The sequence below is a fragment of the Psammomys obesus genome, unplaced genomic scaffold (genome assembly GCF_907164565.1).
Source record: "Psammomys obesus unplaced genomic scaffold, mPsaObe1.curated_primary_1811, whole genome shotgun sequence".
Lineage (NCBI taxonomy): Eukaryota > Metazoa > Chordata > Mammalia > Rodentia > Muridae > Psammomys > Psammomys obesus.
In genome coordinates this window covers 6,443,511-6,467,731 of record NW_026596152.1, presented here as the reverse complement: position 1 = coordinate 6,467,731, position 24,221 = coordinate 6,443,511, and the positions used below count along the sequence as shown (strand labels likewise).

The 24,221-nt window shown below is 50.5% G+C and overlaps 1 protein-coding gene across 1 annotated transcript in view; it reads right to left on the bottom strand.

Annotated features, from left to right (window-relative positions):
* The window catches only part of LOC129666989 (heparan sulfate glucosamine 3-O-sulfotransferase 3B1), a 32,915-nt gene extending 8,944 nt beyond the window's left edge, over positions 1-23,971 (bottom strand). Inside the window, exon 1 of the mRNA XM_055594417.1 lies at positions 23,346-23,971. Coding sequence (XP_055450392.1) covers positions 23,346-23,899 — 554 coding nt within the window. The 5' untranslated portion in view covers positions 23,900-23,971. The remainder of the gene's footprint in view (positions 1-23,345) is intronic.
* Between the last annotated feature and the right edge of the window lie 250 nt (positions 23,972-24,221).

Below are 24,221 nucleotides of genomic sequence, written 5' to 3'. Positions count from 1 at the left end.
ACACACACACACACACACACACACACACACACACACACACACACACAAAATATTTTTTTAAATGTATGTGGGGTATAATATTGTGAGCAGAAGCACAAGTTATTTGGTGACTCTAAGGTTATTTGGGTCAAAACCCTCACCCTCTCAGCTATTATTCTACTGCATAGGAATGAGGCTGTGGTCCTGGCGGTCTATAGATTTCAAACAGAAACATACACATACAGCGAGGCTTACTGCAAACAGAAGTGAGGGATGTTTTCTGCCATTAACAGCTCTCTCGCTCTCTCTTTCTCTCTCCCCACATACAGATCTGACTATGACTAAAACACAAGGAGGCAAACTAAAACTGTAGCCAGTAACATATAACTTACTCAGGGAACAAAGAGAAACCAAAAGTCAGATTGCATGGTGCCAAATAGAAAAAAACAAACAAACAAACAAACAAACAAAAAACCAAACTCCCCATCACCCTGTTCAGAGCTAGTGGCTTAAACCCTCTATTTTTTTTAAGGTCCCATAGAATTCAAATGAGTGCAAAAACTGGCTACTAGATCTGGCCATGGTGGCATGTGCCTAGAATCTTAGTCCTTGAGAAGCTGCGGCAGGAAAACTGTTTCCAGTATAGCTGCCCACCAAAAACAGAAAGAGAGGAGAGAGAAGAAAGAAAAGGCTACTGAGCTGTTTGCACTGCCCCTCTTTGGGGGGTGACACTAAGACACTGACCCCAGGGTCTTGCATGTGCTAGGTAAGTTCTCCATCACTGAACTATACTGTAAAACCCTCTTTTTATTTTGATATGAGTATAAGTTGCCTAGACAGGTCTTGAACTTGTGATAACCCTGGCTCAGCCTCTAAAGCCACTGGGCTTACAGGCCTATGTGGGCAGGCTCAGTCTTCCTTCCTAATGTTCAGGCAGGGAGGAAAAGATGGATGTCTAGCAGTCCAGCCTAAGGTCAGGGTCTCAGCTACTCTGTGCCTTTGTCTGCAGACTGGAGACTTCAGCATATATATGTAGCCCATCACTGCCAGTCAGTTTCTCCCAGAAGAGAGTCTGAGTTCACCAACACCCCAAGTCCTTCTAAGAGCAGCGGAGAAGGGGCTGTTAAAGGCAAAGCCTCGGGGAGTAAGAAGTGAGAATGGATCAGAGGAGTTCTACACAGCTTCCGGTTTTGATGCTTCCCAGCACCAACACTGCCCTGCTTTTCTTTGTTCTTTTTTTTCCCCTCTAGCAACACCCTGAGTCTGACCATTCATCGACTGAATTTACTGTATGAATGGGAAAATGATGCGGCAAAAAGGAAGATGATTAAAATGGGCGTAGCCCCCTCACCATAGCCCAACAGATGCTGGGCAGTCACACAAAACAGCTGATGGGAGTTAATGACCTTCAGTGACAAGGCTGGTGTGGGGTAGGTCTGGTCTTCAGTCAGCAGAGAGTAGGCAGGAGCTTTGAATCCCTCTTCCTTTTTCATAGATGTTCTTGCTGAGTTAGGAAATAACCCATGTTTTCTGAATGCCAATGGAAACTTTTTCTTCTTTTAAAAGTTTTACATTTTAAACTCACAGGAAAAAAAAAAAAGCATATTTGTCCAGTACTAAGAATGATGACAAATGCACAGCCACCATAAAAATCATGAAAGAGCAGCCCTGCCATTCTGAAGCTCCCTGTGCGGCCTTTGCCCTAGGCCTAGCAGTTCCCCTAACACAGTGCCAAGGGCTGACCTAGGCCTTGTTTTGATACCATTCCAAAGAAAAGGCAATTAAAATGAGAAAACAGTCATTAAACACTCAGAGATTTTGATTAAAATAGGTACAGTTTCTGAAGCATCGAAATAAAGTTATTTTGTGAGCCTCTTTGCTTCTAATCGGCATGACCCCTTAGCTCTACTCCCAAATTCTCAGGCCTTGGATCCCACATCTTTTCAATTAGCCTGCAGAAGAGGCCAAAATGGCTCTTCCCATTCAGTTCCACAGTGCTGACCAAAAACTCAGGGCCAAGGCCAGGAAACTGTGATGACCCACCAGCTTTAGCGTTTCCAAGAAGCTGGTGTCTAAGCCACTGACAATTCAGACACAGAACAGAAGAACAGAAGGCTTCTAGGAACACTCCTTCCAAAGAAAAAGAACTGGCTCCCTACCATCCACAGTCACAGACGGGCCCCAGCAATGAGGAAGCTGCCTTTCAAAGTGGGAAAGTAAACCAAGTTCTTTTGTTGTTGTTGTTTTGTTTTGTTTTTTGAATATTTGGCAAACTCATAAACTCTAGCAGCTGACCTGAAAATTTCCTGGGATCTAGGGAGAGAGGGAGGGGTGGCTAGGTGGGAGGTATTTCAGGGCAGGAAAACCTCCTAGGGCACTGAAATAGTGGGTATGGGAAGTCTTAGCCAGCTTTCCATTGCTGTGATGAGTTACCCGAGAGAAACCACTTACAGGGAAGAAAGGTTTTTTTGGCTCATTGTTTCAGAGGTTTTGTTTCACGGTCCCTGGGCCCCTGTTGCCTTTAGGCCTGTAGCAAGACAGGGACAGGAGGATAGTGACAAGGGCACAACCCCCACCTCCTTTAACTTAACTTCCTTCTCCTGAGGTAGAAGCTCTAAAAGCTCGAGCAGTTGCCAACAGGCAGAAGGGTTTGGGCAGAGGGCAACTGGAGCTCCAGGCAGGCATACGTGAGAGCTTTCCAAAAGAAATTCTAAGGAAGACAGAATGCACCAAGGCCGCCAGAGGCCTCATCACAGATCGGCTGCCTAAGCAGGCATGAGCTAAAACCCTTCTCCCAAAGCCTGCCTGCCAAACCCAGATTCTCTGCCGCCTTTGCACCATGTAAGTCACAAGGAGCTTCCCAGTTCCTCCCTGGCCCTCTTCTGCAGGAAGACAGTCCCCACAGCCAGGGCTGTGAAAGAGGCTCTGCTGAGAAAGCCAGCCTGCCTGTGCCCAGACAGTAATGGCAAGTGTAAGCTGAACCAGCATTGGTTCTTCTTAATGGCACACCCTTCTTTCTTCCCAGGAGGCTCCTTTTGGTGGCCGGGCACAGTGCTATCAGTTGACAGTGTGGGCCTTCATCTGGGCCTTCTCACTTCCTCAGAGGCCTGAGCCCACCAGGGCTGAACCCCTTGAAAAAGCCACATCGCCCTAAGCAACTGTCTCCCTTTGGGGAGATGTTTGCATATCAAAGCACTCCTTTGGGAGACTTAAAAATAATTTCATGTGAAACTGTAAATAGTCTAGATTTCAGGTCCTGCGGAAGTGATGTCATGATTCTTAAAAAGTTCATGGGTCCTTCGTCCTTTCACTTTTTTTTTTCTTTTCTCCTTTTTAAGGTAATGGGTTGGAAAGAAGAGAAATAACAAAGGACGGCTACCCAGTCCTGGCCCCAAACGCTGCCCAAGGATTTGGCCTCCATTGTTCTGGAGTTTCAATGCTTCTCTGAAATAAAAGCTTTTCAGTGTTGGGGGAGGGTGAGGAGCCAGTGAGCATCACACTGCCCAGGCAGCTGGAGCCCCCTTTCCTTCAGGCCTTTGCCTGGGTCTTAGGCAAAGGGGGTGGTTCCTGTTCCAGGAAGGGGCTAGGCCTTGGAGGGGGAGTGAAAAGCTAATGGGCTTTTGTGCTCTTGCTCCAAGCTCCCGCTTCTGTTTACTGCACCTCACTGTCTTGCTGAGGCCTGAGAAGGACAAATCTTGTGAAATCTGATGGATCTGTGTCCTGTTTCCTGGAAAAAGAGAAGCCTTAAAATCTTTAGAAAGACGGAAGTTTTTCTGGCCGGCAGACTTTGTAGAAAGCAAAAGAAAAAGAAAAAAAAAAAGGCCCAGATGATGGGGAGGGCAGCGGGAGACCCAGAAAGAACTGAATGGCTCTGCATCCAACCTGCAGTGTCTCACCTTGGTCCCCAGAGTCAGGAATGCCCAGGAGGCTCCACCTCCTCTGCTCAGCAAGCAACCCTCCCCTCCCCACCTCTCCCTGCTTATCAACTGGCCAGTTCAACACAGTAAATGCAAGTTAGCTCCTCTTATCACAGACTTTAAAGGACTCAAGAACCTTTTAGGGAGCAAAGGAAGCACTTTCTACCACAGCGACTCAGGAGGTGTGAAGCCTGGGCACACTGCTGACTCAGGACCACTTCTTTCGGTGGTTAACCATTTCCTGGCTAACTCATCTGTACACTTGAAGCTGACCAGAGAAAACCCTTAGCCTAACAGCCATCGGAGGCCCCAGCCCAGCCCCCCTATGATGAGAGACCATCTCCAGCTTGCTCTTGAGTGAGTCAGCCGTCAGCAGGAGAAAAAGGCTCCCCACCCTGTCTAGGCTTTCTTTTCGATTGTTGTAGTTAGCTACGTTTTCTTGAAGCTCACTGAAACTGCCACAGATCACTAGACTCTGGCTTGCCTGGTATGTTTCACACTGGAAGACGGGAAGAGGGGAAGGCTTTGGTGGTCGAAGCAACTGGTAAATATTGTATAGGATCTGACTCTGTTCCCGTCATCACTTACTGTAATCTGTGGAACCTTGGTAGCTGGTGTTGCCTGACTGGCAAAATCCTCAGATAAAAATCTTCAGCATCTCTTCTGCGTTCTAAGAAAGCATCCTCACCCTGTCTCCACACCCATTCCAAGAGAACAAATATAGACACAACAAGGAAATCAAGTATGGCCACACAGTCATCAAAGAGCTAAGAGTGACAAGAGATTAGCCATTTGCCTTGCACAAGCCTCTCTAGAAACTAGCCTGGTGACTTCTTTTTAAACCTATATATCTGGTTTTAACTTTCTTACTTATTGTATTAATCTGGGTGCTTTGCCTGTGTATACATCTGTGCATCCCTTTCCTGCTTGGTGCCGTTGGCAGCCAAAAGGTGTATTGGATCCCCCTGGAAGCATTATGTGGGTGATGAGAATTGAACTCAGTCCTCAGGAAGAGCATGCAGTGCTCTGCACCACTGAGCCATCTCTCCAGCCCTAAGCCTGTATGTCAGAAAGCAAAACACTTTACTGCATCTTCCTGCAGTCCATATTTTGCTTTGCACTTAATTGCACTGTGATAGATGTCTATCTTTGAAATAAGAACAAGAAAGACAGCAAAATATCAGTAAGCACTTGAAAGCTGTAGAGGCATCAAAAAGGAAGCAGTGCACTATGCTTACAGCTCAGAATGGAAGGTCATGGGGCAGACATATAAAGAGAACTGGGGGCAACCTAGATGGATAAATTATCATGGGGTCTCAGGCCCCAACTCTCAAGGATGACACATTTATGTATCACCACTCCCATTACATTAAGTGACACAATTACATTAAGGGGCCATTGACATTAAAAAAATAAAAAAGGTCCTGGACTTGAATGCCAATCAAAAGCAAAGAACAAGTGTGCTCTGAAATCAGAGAATCTACGCCCCTTGAGAGGCAGGGGCAAACAGCCATCAAGTGCTGGCTGGTAATAAGCCATTCCCTCCGGTTCAAGCTCATAAAAGACAACAGTTGGTGACAGTGAGGAAGATGGCTGCTCAGGATGCACCATTTGGCTTTGGTTGTTCTTAACTTATGTTTGCATGCCCACGCATCCATCCATCAGGTGATGGCAGGCTAAGATGACAAAGATGTCTATTGGGACAGCAGCAGGTGCAGGGTAACATTTAAACAGCATGTCCTCCATGGAGGATGAGTTAGTGAAGTGACTTCCGGGGGGTGAGGGATGGGAGTGGCATTTCATGTGGCCTCCCAATGGGTAGGGCTCATGTGGCTCAAGATGAGAAGCTCCCACAAGGGTGAAACTAAGTTCCTGGAAAAAGCCACACCTATGTTGGAGACCTGAGACTGACTGACTTAAACTTTGTGACTATGAGAAGTTGGAATGTTGCAGATTAAAAGCTGAAATAATCTTGGGCTATCTCTATACTCAATAGCCATGTATCACCTACCTCTCTATTTGAGCTGGTATTCACGCCCCCCAGATACCACCAACCCAAAAGGTAAGAATGTCACCGGATAGCATATCAGATCTATAGCAGAATCCTCCCACAGCTGCCTACTGTGTTGACACCCCCCCCAGTGTATGTGGAAATGCACTGATTCGTGACAGAGTTTGTTCTAGGACTATAAAAGCATAGGTAACCATTTTGATGGTAGAACATGCCATCTGAGGCAACCTGAATTTCTGTCATCGGGTCATGATAACTCATATTTGGCTCTGAAAAATAATTCCTTCTCCTTCTCTTTCCCTCTCTTTCTCACCCCTCATCCCTCCCTTTGCCTCAGCGACAGGATCTTGTTTTGCAGTGTAAGCTGGCCCAGACCTCATGATCATCCGTCCTGCCTCAGCCTTCCTGGTGCTGGAATTGCCTTCAAACACTACCACACCAGGTTCAGAGAAACTCTCACTTCCCATCAGTGTGGGAGGCACCCGCCCTGCTCATCCTTTCTTCTTCCTGAGTCCATAGATATCTTTTAAAATGACAAGTCTAAAAAGCTTGTAAACCCTTTATAGTGTTCTAGGCATGATTTTCAAATGCCTGCTGGCAACATGGCCCTTCTCCAAGTGAGTTTGGGGTTCTCTGGTTAGTTTCCTCTCCAACCATTCAGCCTTGCTTAGAGCTGTTTCTTCAAGGCATGGTGATGTTCCTTGTTCCCAGGGTCCATCTCCTTCTAGGAACAATGTAATGAATTTGAAAGTAACCCTTACTATCCTTCCAGCAAACATACGAGCCTTACCATAACCTTCATCGGTCTGCTAAGACTGTCCTCAGGAGTCTGAAGACTGGGGCTGGATCTTGTCAGTACTCTGACAAAAATTAATGATTGTTAGAGGAATGAAGAGTGAACAAATAAGCAGCAGGTAGAACCTGCCTTTCTTTGGCCTCAGAGGCAATGAGAAGACACACAAAGCAGGAGATGAGTGGCATGAAATACTATCTCAGTCGTAGAGGAGACAATTGGAGATGTCTTCAAAAATGTTTGAGGTTTCAGCCGATTACCAATTCCACGGGCTTGCCGAAGACGAGTATAAGGTAGATAGATAGATAGATAGATAGATAGATAGATAGATAGATAGATAGATAGATAGGTAGATAGGTAGATAGGGAGAGCTAGATATGGAAGTACGGAAAGATGTTTTTTACTAATAAGAAAACATGAAGAGATGTCTCCACCCGAAAGCCATGCACTGTCAAGATTCCAGACCTGGTGACTTTGGAGCTCCAGAAGTTGCAGTGTGTCCCAATGGGAGAGAAGTCATGAACAGAGATGCAGACCAAGCCTTTTTGCAGACCATAGAATTCTATGGATCTGCCTTCCCATTCTCCAATGACAAAGTCCATCACCCATTTGTAAATTCATGTCAACATTCCCTTCCTACAAGGAAACCTACAAATTCTTTTGACTTTCCCTTTAAATAATAAGACTGACCTGCCTGTTTCCTTCACTAACAGTGGGTGAGATAAAACCCTTAATGTAATCCAGGTCTGTCCATCTGGGAAGGAGTCATGGTCCTCCCTCCCTTCTCCTCTCGTTCTCTCATCCCTTTTTGCCTTTCATTATCCTGTAACAAAAAAGCTGGGCAAACTTTGAGGTTTATCCCATACTCCAAACACCACATGGACCTCCCCAGAAAGGTATACTAAAATAAGTGAAATGATGTGGATCTGAAAACAGGGGTGTGGGGGAGGGGGCGATAGGAGCAGAAAAAGTCAACTCATTCAAAAACAACTTTGAAAGAGAGGAAAGCTGGCAACAGGAGAGGGGAGCGAAGAGGAAGGCCTAAGGAAACTGTCAGAAGGTATGGTCTGTGTGTGTTCTGAACTCATCCATCTAAGGAGCAGCCCTCCCCTGCCCTTCCCCAGAAGTTTTGGGGTTGGGTCATTCAAGAAAGATCATAAACCAAGAAGATCCAGGCTCTCAGCCCACCAGTGAGCACAGACAGGAATGGACAGAAGAGCAACACTGTTAAAGATTCTAGGCCATCAAGCTGCTGCAAAGCCATTTGGGCATTGTGGTGGGGGGTGCCCTGTGTGATCTAGGGACATCTCTGTGGCCAGTGATTGCCTCCCTCAGAGAGGCGCCACTGAGCCCCTGGCTTCTCTGAGCTCTGACAGCGCCAGATCAAACTTCTAAGTGTCAGCTGTCCCCTGGGAATCCACTCCCAAGTCTCTGGGCTGAGAACACACATTAAGCCCATAAGTAAACACCACCTAAAGGAGGGATCAGAGGCCTGCTTTCCTGAGCCCCATTAGCACGTTTGGGAAACAAATCAAACTGAAGGCTCTCCTGGGTTTGCTAAATGCAGAGTAACTTGTCATTCTGAGGTGTCAAGACTCCCAGGCGACAAACAGCCTGCGATGGAGCACTGGCCCTAAGAAGAGGCCCTGCTCCACCTCATCCAGTGTGGCTCAGTGTTCGCAAGGCTGTGGGTTAGTTATGCCTCTGTGGTTACTGGAAAAAAACACTGGACAAGAGCAGGTTAAGGAAGAGGGAAGGTCTGGTCCTGTTCAGGGTTTGAGGGGACCATCCATCACAGAGGGGAAGTCACAGCCACTGGAGCTCCTGTCTGTGAAGAACAGAGATAAAGCTTATGAAAGATTACAGCAAGCAAGAAGGGTGTGCAGCCAGGCATAGTGACATATGCCTAGAACCCAAGGCAAGCTAGAGAAAATCCTGAGCTGTCTACACAGCAAGACTCTTGCTAACAAGGGGGTGGGGTGGGGCAGTGCAAGGGTGAAAAGCAAAAAGCAAAATAAAGTACTGCTAAAACTGAATCACGGAGTTCCTCGGCTTTTAGGAGTGACAGCATTTGAGAACGCAGAGGATCCTCTTTGCAGCAAATAAATGGATGGTGGGTCCTGAGCTTTAGGGATGCACAAACAGAGGTAAGAGCTCCTGATGCCAGTTCACCAGCTGGCTAATGGCCAATAGCCTGCTCAAGGTGCCAAACGGCCAGAGTGGACATGGATGTGTGCGCAGGTTCGTCTGGATTTTCTGATCCCACCGAATGAGGCCCGTGGGCTCAGCTCATTCTTGGATGTACTGTGTGAGGCTGAGGCCGCTATATTTCCTTAAGCTTTGAAAGGATGAGGTCTGCATGGTTCGGCCATACCTCAAAGATCTGCCCTGCGTGACGCTCAAAGTCCTTGCCACACAAGCGCAGCAGCCTGACTCTGGAATGGGAGAAGCAGGCTTACCCCCCTGCAGACAAGGCAAGCAGCAATGCACACAAGGAGACCCTCTGGTTCCTCACGTTCAAAGGTGGAGGCAGCGCAGCTTAGAGAGGGCAGGCCCCTGGGCCCCAAAACTCAGACAAGGCAATGAGGGGGCAGGAACTCGGAGTCTAGACTGCTGAATTTCTAGGGTCATGTCCATCCTGAGCCTACAGTTCTAAGATGGGCCACCCTCCACATGGTGGTAATCCTGGAGAGTTAGTGAGCTGGAAGGAGAACCAGCTTATGGGATCAAAATGTGACCATCACCGTCATTCTCTGCCCCACCCATTACCACCAACCTCCTTTCTAAAGAGGTTATCTCTGCCCTTCCTGCCTGATAGTCAAACCTGGAAGGGTCTGGTTTAAAATTAAAATATATGGAGTTACACACTCTATCCATGAGATATCATATATGAGACAGTATTGCATGCAGCAGTGGTTGGTCACCAACAAGCTACATATGTAACAGGGGCCTCACTTGTCCTCAGCGGGTCCCAGGCTGTGCCGTCCAGGTATAAGTGTACCCAGATGTTGACATGAAGGGTGTGATGGTATAATGAGCCATTTCTCAGAACATCACTAAGAGGAGTGTGACTGTGTATGGGTGCATGTGGGGAGGAAAGGCAGATTAATTTAGGAAGCAGAAGTGAAATGGCCCTCCCGAAAGCTAAAGCCTGCTGCTTCTCCTACCCCAGCTCTGGCTACTTTGCAGCACAGGATCTAACCCTTTTCTCAAGTGTGTTATCCTCCTACAGAAAGAAAACACTTGCCCAAATGTTGAGACGGAATTTCAGGCCAGAATTTCTCAATGCTGGCTTGGCTGGGGACAAATGCTTCTGAAATAAAGAGTTGGATTTGTTTCACAGGCACTGCATGCTGGCTGGGCAGATGAGCTGGCCTGCCTGAGGCTCTCTATGTCCTGGGCTCTCCTCCTCCCTTCCACTCAACCACAGCTGTGAAAGGAAGACAGAGGTCCAAAAGCTAAGGCCAGAAGCCAGAGCTCAGTTGGTCTTTCGGAGAGGGGAGAATCAGGAAGCTGTGCCAGACTGCCCGGGCCCACTCACGCCAGGAACAAACGGCTAATAAATCAGTCCTGCTAAGCCACTGAGGCGAAGGGTGAGACACCAGCAGATAGGCTGACTCTCCTTCTAGCTCATTAACTATCTGAGATTAACACCAAATGGGGGGGGGGTCTCTGAGCTGAAAATTAAATTAGCCTAGCTATAAACAGACACTGCATGTGTCTGTTGAGCCAGCGATCCAGGGGGAAAACCCAGCCACTGACTGGGTCCTTGTCACATCTTGCCTCGTGACCCAGCCTCTCCTTTGGTGGTCAGATGAAAGGGCACAGTTAAACAGGTTATGTTGTGCAAAAGAATGAAAAAAGAGCTTTTTGTTGTTATCTTTTTAGATAGAGTTTGCACTAAGTAGCCTTGAATTGAGATCTTCCTGGCTGCCTATTAAGTGCTAGGAGTATAGAGGTGCACTACCAGTCTTGGCTAGAATTGACATCTTAATGACATTTGGCACTGAGGCCTGGGGATGATGGCTTTCGTCTACAGAACACTTGCCTAGCATGTAGAAGGGCCTAGGTTCAATCCGCAGGGAGGAGTTTAGCATTGAGGGGAAAACAAGGAAGGGATGTTGAGATCAGAAGAATGAACCAAGAGGGTGGGGTCGGAAGCAAGGAGCCAATGAAGAAGCAACCAACTGTATACCCACTCACTAGTGGCCCTTGCAAAAGGGAGAGGGTTGACCTCAGTGCAGGTAGATGGCCACCTGAAGAGCCACCAGCTAACCGCCTGGCGGGTTTCCTGGCTCCGCCATCCCCTTTTCAGCATCCAAGAATGCTGTTTGGAGAGTCTGCAGCTGCTTTGGTGCAGTTCCCTCTTGGAAGTAGAATTTCTAATTACAGGGCTTTCCTTTAATGACAGGCTCCACTGCAACGAGCAGCAGCGATGGCTTTGAGGGGTGTACAGCCTCTCCCTCACCATGAAGGCTCTCTAGCAATGGCCTTTTTTATTCTGGGCGCCATCTTTTCTTCTCAAACACTGTTTAAACACAATTGAATTTTGGCTTCCAGTATGAAATGCTTGGCGCCTGAGGATGGGAGCACAAGACAGCCTTCATTAGTAATCTTGTATTAGTCATTTGTCATGGTGTCCAAATACTTGATCAGAAGCAACTTTAGAGAGGAAGGCCTTATGGGAGGACACTGTTGTGCTGAGAGAAAGGCATGGCAGCAAACAACCCCATTGTGATGGGACTGTGCAGGCAGGAAACCTCACCTCACATGTTGGCAAAAGTATGCTAGTCAGAAGGTGTTCTGTGATGTCCTTGAGATGAACAAAAAGCAGATGCTCAATAAATTACCAAAAATTAAAATTAAAAAAAAAAAAATCAGCCCGCAACTGTCTTAGTTCTTTTGCTTCATGAAATGCCCTGAACAAAACTGACTCAAGGGAGAAAGTGCAAGTGGCTTCTAGTTTCAGAGAGTGACAATCTGTCTTGACAAGAAAGGCAGGGCAGCAGAAACAGGAAGCTGTCTGGGAACATCGAATTCACAGGAAGTTCTCTGTGAACAGGAAGTGGAGCCTGCTGAAGAATGCCAGCCAGGTTCCACCTCATCCCCCCAAGCAGCCACACCAGAGGAGTACCAAGTTCAAACCTGTGAGCACCTCACATCCAAACACAACAGCAGCTATAATAAACAAAGCCCATGGAGAGGACATCCAAATAACAACAACAACAACAAAAAATCATTGCTGATAACCCTTCCTTCCTTCCTGCTTCCTGGGCCTGCTGCTGGTCCACATGGTAGTCCTCTGACAGGGAGAAGTCTACAAGTGATTCTATAAGGGAATGAGAAGAGGGGTTTCAGAACTGGGGCAAAATCCAGTAAGTCCAAGTCAGAACACAATTGAAATGCAAGCAAAAAGTGGAATTTTTTTAATGAACTTATTATTAAGGAAAACTTGAGAATAAATAAACAAATCACACACTCAAATTAATCAGACCCAAAGTTGATGCAACTCAGTGAAAATGAATGTGTGTAGACCTAGCACTCAAGGCAGCTGTGGAGTTTCATGTTAAACTTTACCTTTCAGTATCAGACATGTTTTATGTGCTTACCCACCACCCCAAACCTAAAACGGAGTAAGAAGCAGCAAAAGCAACCAGCTCTATGTCCTCTTTGATAACTTGTGTCTGTCACCTGCTGTCAGCCCAGCCTCACCCCGACACACAAGGAGAGAATGCCCGTGTGCTGTAGACGCTGCCCGGCCGCTGCTGGCAAATGTTCTTTACTCAGAACATAAAACCGTCAGGAGCCCGTTTTGGGGTTTCCAGCTTTAATTGGAAGAAAGCACAATCCTAAAAATAACTAAAAATGAATGATCGGCCATGCCCTGGGGAGGAGATGGTGGGAAGGGAGGCAGGGGTGCGGCAGCTCTACCCAGGAGCCAGCTACATCTCTTCCAGGGTCTCCTATAAACTTAGCACAGCAGATATAGGGGCATAGTTCTAAGCCAGAGCTGATCAACGATGCTGATCACTTTTATATGCCCTCGTGGAAGGTTCCAGTCAGAGCTGAGCTACTCTGCATGTAGTCTGGGCAGGGACAGGCCCAAGCCATATGGGAATGAGGGCTATTGGGAGCCAGCGTGGCTTCTCCAGGCCTCAGAAGTCTGAGCCCTAAAAAATGAAGGTTGGCCCTGCCCGTGTGCCATTCCTTCACTGGCCTCCTGGCTCATATGATGGCGGAGAATCCCTGCCCAGGCATGGCAGAGCCCTAGATCCATAGACGTTGGTAAAGGACAGCCAGAAGCTGACAGCCCACAGCAGCTTATGAGCTAGCTGCTTGTTTCTGCACATCCAGGCCTCTAGAGTGGATGGGAATAGTAGACCCGGTCCTTCCTGGCAGAGCCTCAGAGCCCAGGAGGAAGGAGACCTCCATGGACCTGGGAGAGCACTTGGGCATCCAAAAGCTGTGCATGAACACTGCAGTGACAGTAGGTGAGAAAGACATGGCATCTGTCCAAAGTGTCTGAGCAAGACTGGTCCAGCAGGCCTAGTGCTAGCTTGACCTTACCAACTCCCTGTCTACCCTGACTTGACATATCAAATTATTTCAATTCCTTCAGAAATATATATGAATACATACAGCTCAAGCAAAGCCGGTGACAATCTTTGACCTAGGAGAAGCCGGGGCCCCCCAAAGCTCCCTGTGACTGGTAAAAGGAAGGTTTCTCCTGCCTCCAGATCCAACTGACGCCTAAACTCTGACTTCTTGTGTGTTCCAACCAACCTTTAATATTCTACCATGACTCTCAGGCCTTTTTCTCTGCTCCAAAGACCTTATCAGCCAACAAATTCATGCCCACCCTTTAAAGCTCAACTCAGTAGGGCTGTTTGCTTGGGTCTGCTGCACTTCTCTTTGTTCCACTTTCTCTTTGCTCCATAGCTCTCACTAAGTCGGCCCTAGCCAATACTGTGAGCTCCCTGAGGATCCAGACATCAAACCAACAGCTTGATTACCTACTAAGCACCTACTTACTGCTCAATCCAGTCTAGAGGTTCAAACCTTGGTGGGAAAAAAAAAATCATGAATGAATGGCAGGACTGAGAAGTTCCACCTGGGCATGACTGGCAGTAAGCCTGCCCTGTAACTACCTGTCCGACTTCCACAAGGCCCCAAGGAAAGAGAAAGGGGCATTAAATGTCCCCGAAAGAGACATGGAACATTAGAGGGCCAGAAATGAGATAAGCATGAAAAGCTAGTCAAGGACCAGCAAACAAGATCCTGCTGTGTGCCAGGCCGCTCACTCACTGCCCTGTGGACTGCCTCTGCCAAATGCTTGCCTCTGAGTGTGTGTGTGTGTGTGTGTGTGTGTGTGTGTGTGTGTAGGCTTTGGGGTGGGGGTGGGGTGCATCCTGGCAGGTGTTAGAATATCATCAAGTGGGAGGAGCCTATCCAAGACAGTGAGCTAGGAGATAAGAAGGTGATCCTGGCAGGCTGAAATGTAGACACCCCTGAAACCTAAGTGTACATCAGCAGTAATCAACCCCAAGCTCTTCAGCTAAAAGTTCCCACCTGCCTCCTGTCCTAATGACACCTAATCCGGAGAGCTCCTCTGTTTCTGGTGCTGTGGGACTCAGGCGCCTTTCAGCACTCTGTGGCTGCAGAGACAAATACAGAACATATGCTGTTGTTGTTGCTTCTGACTTTGTTCCCAGCCCAGGCTGCTGGTGTTTGTAAATACTGTTGACTTATTTGGTGAAGACCTCAGCAGTGCATCCAGGAAGAACAATGATCTTGGGGCCGGGACGAAAACCACACAGAGCGCAGGAGTACAGCGCTGAGAAGGGCGGAGACCAGCTCCATCTTTTCCAGCGCTGGCAAACATCCTGCTCTGTGAACAGCACCAACTCAACAACACTGGCCTTTGAAAGGAGACCTGAGCTGCTCAGTGGAAAGCCGAACCTGCAATTAGCTTGCGCAGGGGAACAACAGCCAGGGGAGACCCGCTTTAAGAAGCCAGTGGCAAGACCTGACTTGAAAGCCTCACTAGCAAGCCTGCTCCCCACTCCTCAGCCTTGGCCACTTCCTGACCCTGTCTTTGATTTACTGGCTGTGGCTTCTCCTTCTTTGTTGTTCATTCTGTAGCAGACATCTTGGAGGGTATAGCCGCATTAGGTCTGAGCAGATACCCCAAAGGGTAGGCTTAGGTATAGGATTTGATTCAAACAAACCCATGTTCCTAGGGTCAAGATGGAGGGAGGGAGGAACAGAGGAGGGGCAAAAGCTGAGACAGCAAACAAGATCAGGAGGTCAAATGACTGCAAGAGCTCACTGGACAGAGGATGGTCAAATGTGCAGTGTGGCCACTCTATGTGACAGGGTGGGGGCACAGGGGTTACCCCAACACACACACTGTATATCATTGATTATTGGTTCAGCCACACTGTTGGGTCCAGCCTCAGCTCTGTGAGAAGGATGCTGGTGTCAGAAACAGGTGGCTTCCTCAGATACAAAAGTGTCTGGAGCAAAGGGCTGACCTTGAGAGTTACCAACAGGTGGGAAGTTTTCATTAGGGCACTTAAAAATTAAAAACAAACAGTTCTCACTGAAATTGACTTAGGTAGGGCGACTGGCTGAGCACACCTGACCTGTCCCAGGACGGCTTCAAAGGTTCAAAATGCAAATGAGGTGAAGTGGACAAAAATACGTGCCAAACCTTATTCAGAATGTCTGTGAGGAGCTGGGCTGTGGCAATTTAACCATGCAATGTGCGTTCTTGACATGGAACAGGGCATGTAGCTCCATACTGTGCCAGGTTACAAATGAGAGAAATGGGCTACATGAGGGATGGCAAGGGGTAGGGGCAGAGATGAACAACGCTGCGCTCCATGCCCAGTAAAACGGAGAGGGGTTACCCCGCTGGTCTCTTTGCCAAGGTAGCACCAGATCTGGAGTATTGAAGGCATCCCTACCTAACACTGGCAGCCTGTTCACAGCCTGTCAAACCCCTATAAAAAGCCAGGGTGGGGGCATAGGCCCTTATTCCAGCACTGTGATTTGAAAACCTGCTAGCACAGGCTCATCCACTGTAAAAACAGACAAACAAACAAACAAACAAACATTTAAAAAGTAGCCCCTTGTGAAGAATGGGTCTTGGGAGAATGACATATAGAAGTGAGAGCATGTGAGAAATCTTTGCGCTTCCCGCTTGCTTCTGTTATGAGCCTAATACTTCTCCAGAAAACGAAGTCTACCTTCTTAAGGCAAGTGCTCAATAAATATCCCCTTGTTAGATCAGGATGGGAGAGGGTGTAATCACAATTTCTAAGAGTACATTATTCGTTGAGCCTGGTAACACACACCTGTAAACCAGCCTCCTCAGCAGCCAGAAGGACCTCCAGCCAAAGAGAAGTCTGGGTGAGTTCACTGGAACTGGCCTTGGAATTAAGCTTTGCTCCACTCCCTCCAGTACTCACCCACCCACCCACTTGGGGCTTCTGAGAAGAAACAGGATGTTTCTCTTTTGTCTATCTGTGTTAACTGGCTGAGCTGGCATATGCCAAATGCCTGGAGCGTTTGGAGCAATCATAGGAGAGGGCTCCAGGGACCAGCCAAACAACAAGCCCAGAGGAAGAGCTGAACTGAACAAGGACCAGTTTCCAGAAGGCCCTGGGAAGGGCTCAGAGGGGATAGGCGTCTCTGATTGTGTCAGCCTTCCTGAGAGACAAGCACGGAATAAATCTTGCATTATTTTTTTTTTCGGCGCCACTCGCAGCACTAAGCAAACAGCTCCTCCCCTCTTCCCAAGCCGAATGAAGCTAGTTTCCGTGAACGCTTGCAGGCCGGTGTCCGAAGGCCGGCCCCGCGGGGCAGGTGGGTCCGATGCTGTCCTGCTAAGCAGAGAAGCAAGGCTAACCAGAGGGTAGAGTCGGCCAGACGCGCAGAGAATTACTGCGACAGCCCGGGGGCGGAGCTTCGCGCAGGCTCCACGCTATTGGTCTGTGGGCAGACCCTCCGGCCAATCGGCGCGGGCGGAGGCAGCTCCGCCCGGCTCAGCCCCACAGGTGAGGACCCGCCAGAAGCGCACTCGTGGCAGCGGCCAGCCGGCCACCCGGCGTGGGCGCTAACTGCACGGTAATGTCACCGGGCCCGGAGAGGCGGAGGCTCCTCCCTGACAGCAGGGGAGGGCGTGGAAAACGCTCCTCCCAGCACATTGTCACTCTTTATCCGCTACCCCAGTCTCAATGCCAGAACAGTCTTACAACTTTTTTTTTTTTTTTTTTTTTTTTTTTCCTGGGTGGTGTGCGGCAAATCCCGGAACCCAGAAGTTTCTGCATTCTGGGTGCCACCCAGTAGTGGGTGAGCACACACGGACTGGTCACGGTCCGGGGTGATCCAAAGCAGTCTGGCTCGGCTGAAGTGCCAGAGGCCTGACATTAACAGGGCGCCCATGCTGCCTTGCTTACAAGGAAAATATTTCACTCTAACAACATCCTGCGTGAACTCCTCTTTATCAAAGCTCTTTAACCGCGTGTCCTGCCGTGGCTACACGCTTGCTTTTCACAGTTTGGCTTTTGACTGACAGTATTTGCAGTCATGAGGTTAAAGGGGAAGTCTTGGTTCCTGCAGACTCTCGGGGTCATTAGCATCTCCACCTCCCTAAGCTTTCATCATTTCTTCGTGGTGGGCACATGCAAATTTCCCCTAACCTGTTATAAATGCATTAGTGTTAGTTGGACGCTCCCTGCTGTTCCCACAGAACTTCATAACAGTTGTGGGGCAAAAACCACATCGTACAACTTCATTTATGCTGTTTCTTACATGTCACAGTGAAGCAAGTTTTTTTTTTTTGAGTGAGTCAGTAACTTAAACTATTTTTAAAATATTTGCTATCAAATGACAGCAAAGTTTGTGAAGTGCACACATAAAATAATTTTAAATAGAGAGATATATTAGAGAGCCCCTCTTCTGGCTCAAGACCTCGCTGTGGGGTTTCCTGAGCCCCAAGGATGTTGTAACAGTTAGTTTCTTGGCTATAATGCAATTTACTATCACGTTACTAAGAATAATTATTGTTCATCAAAGCTAACCTCCCCCATCTCTGGACCAAAAAAAGAACCAGTCTGACGTGCACCAGCGGCAGTTTTATTTGAGGTTAGATCATCTGAGAGCAAGGAATAAGGCAGTCCCAGCAAGGTAACAATTTAAACATAAGGACGTTTTCTGGCCTGTTAGTCCTCAGTGATACTGGTGGTGTCCCGTTTCTCCCTTCTTGTCACTCGGGGAGGGGAGGATATGCTCTCATTACCCTTGACACTGCACCACATACTTGGGGGTGTCAAGTCGCTCCCACCAGTCCCGCCCTGAAGGTTCCCTTACTCTCTGAAACAGTCCTGTTACATGAGAGGCAGAGCCCTGACGAAACTCTTCTTCACAGCAGTGGAAGCTGTCCTTCTGCTGTGCCTAGAGGGTGGGCATTTTGTGCTTCTGTCAATCAGTTAAACTTCCATGATCAGAGAGGGAGAACATAAAGCACCTCTGAGCAAGCGGCCTCTGTCCTGGGCTTCGGTTCCAGGGCTTTCTAAACATCCCCCACCCCACCCCACCCTGCCACACTGTGAGCTAAGACAGCTGCCAGCAGTTTTTGTTTTGCTTTATTTTTTTTTATTCCTAGTGAGCTTTCAGTTGTGAATAATTAAGGAGAAAACCTTAGGTCTCTGTCTGTTTTAAAATTAAGGACTCAAACTGAAGCATGTATATTTAGAACAAGAGTTTGTGACATACTGAGTTTTCAAAACATAAAAAAAAAAATCAGAAAAACAGGAGATGTGTAAGATCACTTTGCCGTGGCAAATGGGAAACTGTGGACTGGGAAGATAAAGTTTGTCAGTACTGGTGTACATTAAACTACTGCTTTTTTAGTACATAGATTCCTTTAAAAAAACAAAACATAATGTAGTCAGCATTTAATTTATATTCGCTGTAGTAGCCTATCTTTTAAGAATGTCTCCTAAGATAAGGGCTGTAAACTAATTTTCACAGATCTGCTAGATAATAACATACCATTTGGAAGACAATAAGTCTAATTTAATTCATACATTTTGGCATTTTATTTATCTAAAACTAATAGGCCTCCATTAAATATTGACAATTTTATTAACTCAGCATCTGGGAAAACACTTATGATTAGGTTAATTTATGTTATATTTGCCCCCCAACTTGTAAAAGATTAATCAACCATTTTATGGTGTAATTTAGGGGCTAATTAAGAGCAGAGCTCACCACATGCTACACCACCCTGCTGCTAAATCCTGACATCGGTCCAGCATAATGGTTTCAATTTCAAATTGTTGCATCTCAATGTAGATAGCTACCTTCTCCCAGAAGCCTGGATGTGAGCCCTGTGCCAGGCTTAAACGCCAGAACCTAGGAAACACAAGTATTTAGAAAGATTGTCCCCAATGAGATCTGAACCTCCAGAGAAGTCAGAAACAGGGCCGGCCACCAAGTTTTGAGAAACAGACCGGCCATTAGGAGGTGTGAGACCAGCTAAAACTATAAAGGAAATTACCGTTTTCAGCTGCCTTGGGGAGACATTTGTTACTGGGTTTTGGAATCTCTAAAAAAATGTCAGTGTTCTAGCTGCATCTGCCTTCTGATTAATGAGCACAAAGTAATCACCCTCTCCTTTTTGGGATCACTCTATCATTCTAAACGAACAAATTAATTCCAAGGAGCTTGAGGACAAGTCACTTAACCTGGGGGCTCCCAGCCTGAAAGGGGCAAATGGCATTGAATAAGCCACTTCCTCTGGAAGACACTGGCTGTTTGCTCAGCCGCTGTACTAGAGGGATATTTTTGTCATTTTAATGACTCCTTTGATTCTAGCTGTCCTGTGCAGAGAAATAAAAGTTCCAGAATGGTATGATTGTTCTCATCTAGTTAGAAACCAGTGCAAGATGACTCCAAGTCAACTGTCCTGGCATCGAAAGGGTTGTAAGATAAATGACAAAGTGGACACTCTGTGCGAGGGGGGGGGGACGGGGACGGACGACTGGAGGTGGGCAGGAAACCCTCCACCCTATTAGAGCAGACATTATTTTGACTAGCAGCATGTTTTGGTCACTGGAATCAGGGAGCCTGGCCCAGAATGACATCTTGTTGGAGTAAGACCTCTCTCACTTTCTAGCTGTGAGACTTGGAGCAAGTTGATTAACCTCTCTGTGCCGACCTGTGTTTGCTCATCTGTCAAAGTATTGACTCGACAGCATGGTAATGAGGATGAAACTAGCTAACCCAAAACACTTGAAACAACTCCTGGCACAAACATTTAGTACAGTTTAACTATAACATTGCTAAACCACAGAGAGAGAGAGAGAGAGAGAGAGAGAGAGAGAGCAGGCACAGAGAACACAGAGCCGCTCCCCCCTACCCCTCAAGTGCCTGCTTAATTTGTACAACCGAAATTGAAAGAGGAAGGCATCCTGTGAAAGGACCACCACTAGACTCTGGAGCAGATCATACAAGGTCTGACTGGCTTAACTCCTAAACCCGGTCTTCAAATTCTTGGACATATACAAAATATAAGCGTGGATCAAGAAGGGGTGCTTTAAAAAAAAAAACTGCATCGCTAATGCTGCACCCCACTTCAAATAAATCCAGCTACTAAGCCCTTTGGAGGCCTGCTGCACCTGAGGGTTTGAAGTTCCTGCTCCCCTAGGCCCCAAATTCTCAGACACCACACTCTCACTGGAAGGTAAAGGACCAGCTTCAAGAGCCCCTCCTACATCACCCTCGAGCGCTCACTTTGTTTGGAAGGTGATTAGAGAACCCTGGGTATGAAGGGGAAGGTCAGCTCAGAGCCCCTTACAAAGTGGGACTCAAGGAGACTGAACTAGGGAGCGGTGGCTTTGATTTTGCACTGTAAAGATTTTGCATGTCTGGTGGTGGAGGCGGCAGGGTCAGCTCCAAGGTGCCACCGAGGCAGGCGCTGCACACACGCACACACCCCAGGAGCCTGGGCTACCCATTAGCTGATGGTGTCTCCTTAGGGAGCTGTAAGGACTGCAAGTTCCCTGGCATCCAGGAAAATCTACCAGGCCCTGGGCCACTGGTTAGACCGCTGGCAGGGCTGTGTATTAACCCATTAAACTCATTAAAGACTTGCTCAGACACAGCCACGACCCTCATTCTACAACCCATTGCCTGCTGACCCCAGAACTCAACCATCCATTTCACACCCCCTCCCATTTTGTCTCAAATGCCTTAAAAGCGCCTCCCACGTTCACACTGTTCACACTCCGGGCTTTGAGGGCTTGTTTTAACCATGATTCTGCCTTGAAGCTCGCTGGTTAATCATTATTTACGCTGTTCTCCAGCGGGAGGCCTGTCTCGGGACAGAGCAGGAGGGACCCTGCAGGCCTGGTTTGGATGGCAGCAGGGTGAGCCGGGAAGGGCCAAGTCCTGCATTCTGGGTCAGCATCTCCTGCGCTTGTTGGACTTAGGGTTTCAGGGTTGCCCTCAAATTCATCGTGAAGTCCTTCCATTGATCCAGACTCCCACAACGGTCTAAAGTGATTTACGGGTTTTAAGTAAACAGACAGCATTTTACATCTTTCCTTTTTCTTTAGGAAAATATCCAGTAACTCTGCTGGCACTCGGATAGCTCACTCTTGGGACGGCCCGGGAAGGCCGCGCCATCCGGACCCTTGCGCCATTGCAGTTAGAGCAGCAGGTCACCGCCGCGGGGCCTGTACCTTCTGGGGGCGTCAGAGGGAAAAGGACCCTGGTCCCCCGCGGCCTGGTGGAGCCCGGGTGGCCCGCGCGGCCTCGGCGGCGGCTGGCGGAGCGGCTTCGGGTCGCCCGTCCCCGCCCCGCTCTCGGGCAGCGCTCGCCGCCGCCCCCCGAGAACGGCGAGGGCCTCCGGAGCCCAAGGGCGGCGGCAGGTGGAGGCGGCAGCCGCCTCCGCCTCCGCGAGAACCTTCCACCGGGGATTTCCGCCGTCTGCCCCAGGTGCCCCCAGAACCCTCTCGCGCTCGGCGAGTCGCCTGCCAGTTTCTACCGAGCCGGCCTCAATCGGGGCTGACCGAGAAGTTCCAACGATCAGCGGCCGCCCCGTCCCGCCTGGGGAGGAAGCGATGGCACGCACGCACCGTCGGCAGGAGCCTGCGGTGAGAGGAGCCCCCGCGGCAAACTGCACCTGGCTGCACCGAAGTATTCGCCCTTCCGGGCCCAGCCAGAACCCGCTTGGTGCACGGGGCCCCCGGGGAAAAGCGCCCAGACCCACCGGACGGGCATCCGGGCGGGCATCCTCAACCCGCAGTGTCCTGGGGACCGTGAGAAGTGTGGGCCGTCCCTGCCGGCTTAAACCAGACTTGGCAACTTGGGCAACTCCACACAATTAAAAAAAAAAAAAAAGAAAGAAAGAAAGGAAGAAAAAGGAACATAAAGGACGAAGGGGAGAGGGCGAGCAAGGCTGGGAAGGGAGCAGCTTTAATCCTCGGGGTCAGGCCCTTTTATTTGCCACGCCATCCGTGTCCTGCAAAGTAGGGTTGAGGCAGAGAGCGGGGTTCGGTTTGTGTGTCTCCTGGTTTTCGCATTACTTTTGAAAGTAATTGGGTCTGGGAGGGAAAGAAAGGAAGAAGAAGAAGGGAAAAAAAAAAAAAACTCGAGGGAGACGCGAGGGCTGAGTGGTGACCCGAGGGGCTGGGGACCCGGCCTGGTTTCCGGAGATTGCGGTGTGACCCCCCGGGGCTCCCGGCAGAGCCGCAGCCCGGTGGTGCTGCAGTGCTCAGAGGTCGAGACTGTGACCCGGGAGCCTCGGCCCCTCTGCAGCTAGGCTCCCAGGCGGAAGCCACGACCTCGAGGCAACCCTCCCCTCTCAATCAACGGTCAGGGCTAGCCTCTGAGCCGGGACGTGGACGGGGTCTGCGGAAACCGTCGTCTCAGCCGTGGCCCCGCCAGCGGCGACCCGGGCGGTGGCAGCGCCGCGGGCGCCCGGAAGCCTTGGCAGGCGGCTGCGGGCTGCAGTGCGCGCCTCTGCCCGACAGGGACCAGCACCGCTCCACGGCGGGCTCGCCGCAGCCGGCCGAGCCGCGCGGCCAGCCGCCCGTCCCCCTGCCCGGCACCGGCGGCTCAGGCCCCCTCCGGGTCCGGAGACAGGGAGAATCCTAGCAAAACAGTTCACAGACTCGGGGGGCCCTCGGCGCGGCACCCCGGCGTGCGCCCCTCTCCAGGGGCGACTCCAGCGGCCGCTGAGCGAAGGGGGCCGCGAGCCGGAGGCGCAGCGTCCTCCCCGCGTCCCGGGCTGCGGGGGACACAGCCGAAGCTCGGCTCTCCCGGCGGGATGCCGGCGCTCTGCGGTCCGGCGGTCTTCGTAGCGGGGTCGCCTGAACGGTCCCGGGGCGCAGCGGACCACGGGGCCCTCGGCGCCCCGCCGCAAGTTTCTCCGGCTCAGCCCCAGCCGGACGCACCCGAGTTCCCCGCACCGCAGGGTGCGCTCAGCTTTTGGTCCCCGCCCGCCCTCGGCCGCCCCCACGTCGCCGCTACCCTCCCCACCTGACGCGCGACGGCCCGTGGGGGCTCCGGGTCGGGATGGTGACCAGCGCAGCGCTCCTCCCTCCCCCCACCCCCCGGAGAGGAGACTCACCGGTACCAGGCGAGGCCCTTGTGGTAGCTGCGGTCGAAGAAGTGGGGCTCGGCGCCCACGGCGCGCACGTCGGGGTGCACGCGCAGGAACTCCAGCAGCGCCCGCGTGCCGCCCTTCTTCACGCCGATGATGATGGCCTGCGGCAGCTGCTTGCTCCCGGAGCCGCTGAAGAAGCTGGAGATGGGGCTGGGGGAGTCCGGCGCCTCGGGGCCCGGCTCCTCCTGGCTCCCGGCGCCGGCCGCCCTCTCCTTGCCTGCAGCCAGCGGGCTGGCCGGAGGCGCCCGGAAAGGCAGCTTGGGGGACGTCTCGTTGGGGGCCGGGACCAGCGCGGGCTGAGCGTGAGCGGCTCGCGAGCCCGAGCCCAGGATCAGCAGGCCGGGCGCGGCGGTGCAGGAGCCGGCGCACGAGTACAGGAACATGTAGAGCCAGAGGCAGAGCATGGCGAAGAGCAGCGCGAGCTTCCTCCTCACCGGCGGCGGGGGCGGCGGCGGCTGCGGCAGGAGCCGGCCCGGGACATCGAGGCAGGAGCGGCCGCCGCTCAGGCGCTGCCCCATGCGCGGCCCGCGGGCGCGGCCAGGGGCATGGCTCAGCACGCGGCGCGAGGCCCGCCCGAGCGGAGAGCACCGGGAGGGTCCCCTGCCGCCCTGTGCCCGAGGGACTCGGCTTACTGCCCTCGCGCGCGCGCGGCTGCCGGGGCCGCGGCTCTTCCCCGGGTGGCGGCGGCCGCTGCCGCGGCGACGGCTCTTGACATGATGCCCGCGAGGAGCCGGCGCCGAAGGGCAGAGTCCGGGCGGCGGGAAGTGCGCGCAGACGGGCTGCCGGGGACGCCGCGCCCCACGGCCGGGCTACTCTGGACGGGGCGCACGGCCGCCGGGG